At 59.1% G+C, this 3,640-nt stretch overlaps 1 protein-coding gene across 1 annotated transcript; it reads left to right on the plus strand.

Moving 5' to 3' along the window:
* Window positions 1-372: 372 nt before the first annotated feature.
* On the plus strand, window positions 373-3,369 carry POM121L2 (POM121 transmembrane nucleoporin like 2). Its single transcript, XM_037033106.1, has one exon. The coding sequence runs from the start codon at window positions 373-375 to the stop codon at window positions 3,367-3,369; it is 2,997 nt and encodes a 998-aa protein (XP_036889001.1).
* Window positions 3,370-3,640: the final 271 nt, after the last annotated feature.

The raw sequence follows: 3,640 nt of genomic DNA on the forward strand, positions 1-3,640 counted from the left end.
GCCTGAAGTCCTGGGCTCCCTGCTCCGACTCCGGGAACCCGGGGCCGGCTCACGCCAGCTCTGTGAGACTCGGTGACCCGGGCCGCTAGGTCCCAGGCCTGTGCTCCGAAATCCTCTCCTCGCCCGAGCTCCCGGCTTAGGCCTCAAACAGCAGAGCCTACGGGGCCCCGCGTGTTCCTGTTCTCACTTGGCGCTGACTTGCGGTCGCGGGGCCTGTGGGTGTCGAGCGCCCCGAGACCCTTGCACTTTCCTCGCGCCCAGACCCCAACCGTCGCCGAACCCTGCGCGCTTGAACTCGGTTGAGTCGGCAGATGTCGGAAACCTTGGAGGCCAAACCATCCTCGATGTCGCCGAGCCGCCCCACTGACCTTCATGGGCAGCTACCTGGGTAAATTGCGACCCTCGCCATCCCCGGCAGAGGGGCGCACAGATCTGGGCCAGACGCAGGTGACCTGCCGGCCCTCTCAGGCCCTTCACCAGGTCCACCGGGTTCAGCACATCCACCGAGCCCACCCTGCCCCTCGGCTCAGACCTGCAAGAAGGCCAAGGACCTGGGACCCTGCCAACCCCGCCTCGTGGGTAGTGAATGAGGCCTGGAAGCGCTTTCCCATGAAGCGGCCCCAGAATTCCCTCCTGGGGCCTCACCCCGCAGACTGGTGGGAAAGTTACTTAAAGCGGACTGTTTGGTCTCTTCGGCACCCCAGGGCAGTGTGGAGCCCGGTGACCATCAAAATCACTCCTCAGACGGGGCTCCCCACCAAGTCCCCAGCACAGGCCATCAGCTTAGCGGGGCCCTTGCCCTCTGAGAAGCCCCCAGACCCACATGCAAAGGAGACAGTGCTCAGGGGCCTCAGAGAGTGCAAGAAAGGGAGACTGCGGTTGGAAAAGACAGTGTCCCTAACCCCTGAAAGACTGGACAGTAAGTGGAGGAGTCCAGACGCCAGCCTGTCCGCATTTAAGCCTCTGACAAGAAGTGGAGACCTCACTTGCTTTGTGCCAAGTCTTGGGCCTCTGAAGAGAAGCTTGGGCTCCTGGAACTCAGACCACAGCCTGAGGAGGAGGCCTGCTTCCTCCTCTGTGAGCTCCTTGGCCAGCTCACAGGCAGGTGGGCCCCTCTGTTCCAAAAGAAATGCAATTACGAGCTCTTATAGCTCTTCCAGAGAGGCCTCTGAGCCCTGGAAGAGAAACGTTCTCTATTCATCCTTCCAGATGCCCGAGTGGCCAGTGAAAAAGAAAACCAGCCGGCAGGGTCACTCTGCAGTCCCACTGGCATCAGAGGAGTCCCGAGCAGCACCTGGCAACACTGGGCAGCAAAGTGAGGGCATTCCAGATCCGCGCTCTCGTCCTGGGGCCCTGCTGTCGCTGAGCCCGCCTCTCCGGCTTGGTTATGCAGACACTGCTGAGGACCTGGCCTTGGGGATGAAAGCTGGACTCCAGTGGGGCAGCAAAATCAGGCAGGATCCAACAGAGGTCACCAGAGAGCCTCCCCTACCTGTCACTCTGCCTTCTGCAGGCACAGCTCCAACCCAGGGCACAAATCTTCACGGGGCATCTCCAGGCCCACTGGCCTCCCCACAGTGGAGGGCAGAGGAAATCAGTGTGGCCCACTCATCTCTGAAGACAGCCAGCCTGCTGGCCCTTCCCTTGTGCTCAAAATCACAGCCCCTTCCAGGTCCCTCTTGGGACAAAAAGCCCACAGCCACCATCACCAGTATGACCCCTGCTTCTCCCACATCACCCATCACTGTCACCACACGGCCACCTCCGACCAGGCAGGCTGACAGGTCTGCCGGGCCCCCAGACCCACCCACCAGGACCTCTACACGGAGGACTTTGTTTGGAACGGCAAGGAGACCAGCTCGCCATCTTTCTGCATCTGCCCCTCCTGCTGCAACTTCTGCTGACCCCGCATGGAAACCCATTTGGGGGCCCCCACCGGCCAGTGAGACTGGGGACTCCTTACCTTCCAGGATCTCAGTCACAGCTGTGGCATGTCCACCTCCAGGCATCTCAGTGCCCACCTTCAAGCCCACCTTTGGCAGCACAGAACCGCTTAAAAGTATGCCTGTGACAGCTCCCTCTTTCAAGCAGGCCTCCCCTCCAGCTCCTCCTGCTTGTCCCCACCTCTGCCAGGACCTGGTCAAGGCTGCCTCTGTGGCCACATCCACCCCCGCGGGCAGCACATCCAAAGACTCTTCTTTCAAGCCACCTCTGGATTTGGATGTAGCGGATGTTACTGGTGCTGTGGGCGACTCTTACTCTGACCCTTCCACTTCTCACAGTTTTCCCCTTGGGGCTTCCCGTGGCTTCAGCACCCACTTCTCCCCAGGCACAGGCTTCATTGTCCCACCTCCCCAGCATCTCGCCATTCCTGCGGGAAACACAGCCAACATCTTTAGCCAGGTTCCTTCCAGTGCTGACCAGACATCCCCTGGTAAAAGCACTTCCAATTTTAAGTGCAAGGGCAGCCCTCTGCCAGCCTCTGCCCTCGTAACCACAGGCCAGCCCACACTGTTATCTGGCAAATCCAATCCTACCTCAGTAGTCACAGTTCCTTTGAGGTCAAGCTCAAAGTCACCTTTCCCCCCATTCCTGGGAGCCACTCCCCAGCCTGCATTTGGGGCTGCAGGTGAGCCAAAGCAAGGCCCCCCAAAACCAGCCCTTAGCCCAAGCTTCAATAGTTCCGTTTTTGCAAAGTCAGCTGTGGCATCCCCCACCCCAAGTCTAGCTCAGCCGGCCCTCAGCAGCCCCACACAGTCAGCTTTTGGGATGTTGACACCCTCATTCCCCACCTTCCACACCCCTGCCAGCACCCAGCCAGAGGTAGGCTGCACCCCAGCTGGCACCGCTGGTTTGGGAGTTATCACTGGGACCCGCCAGAATGGGGCTCGTGGCTCAGTGTTTGGCAGCACAGCCCCACGACCATTTGCCTTTGGGGGATTAGTGACCCCTATGGACTGTGGGGAGTCTGGAGTTCCAAACATGAGCTCTAAGTCTGGGGTGCTCTCCATTGGAGCAATGCCAAGTGGGGCCACTCACGCTGTCACACCCTTTGGAAAAGGCTGGAGTCAGAACACCCAGGGCCTGACCAGCCGGAGCACCCCTTTTGCCTTGGGGAGGGTCAGCATTTCTGCAAGGAAGACTATGCTTGGGGGTCCCCCCATGGCCCCCTTAGCTCAGAGCATCCCTGTCCCTAGGCCAGTTAAGACAGGCAGTAGCTTTGGGAATCCCTCTCCACCTGCCAAGGGCTCCGTTGGGAGAGGGTCTTTTAAATCATCAGCCCCTTCATTTTCCATTGGTGCAAAACCCAAAACCCCCCAAAATAGAGAACAAGGGCATTCCCGAAGGCACCATCCCCACAAGAAATAGCCTGCATCCCTCATCGTCACCCTGACTCAGACCTCAGTGCTGTCCGGAAGAGCCTCAGTATCTTCTAATCCTCTAAAGCAAACGTATCCAGATTGAAGGCTAGAGCTTTATGTTCACCTGCGGGCCCCCATCTAAATTCTGGAAAGTGGGGCACCAAGGTGTCTAGTGGTGACAGCAGAAAAAAAACGGGTGGGAGATCTGGACTTGAACGGAAACTCTCCCTCTTGCGCACTCCTCTCTGCCTCAGGTGTGAGCTCAGTCAGAACAGTGC

Source organism: Sturnira hondurensis, unplaced genomic scaffold (assembly GCF_014824575.4).
Source record: "Sturnira hondurensis isolate 20B ecotype Veracruz unplaced genomic scaffold, ASM1482457v3 Scaffold0021593, whole genome shotgun sequence".
Lineage (NCBI taxonomy): Eukaryota > Metazoa > Chordata > Mammalia > Chiroptera > Phyllostomidae > Sturnira > Sturnira hondurensis.

Coding starts and splice junctions, on each gene's coding strand:
- POM121L2 (XM_037033106.1), top strand. CDS start 373: ATGGGCAGCTACCTGGGTAAATTGCGACCCTCGCCATCCCCGGCAGAG.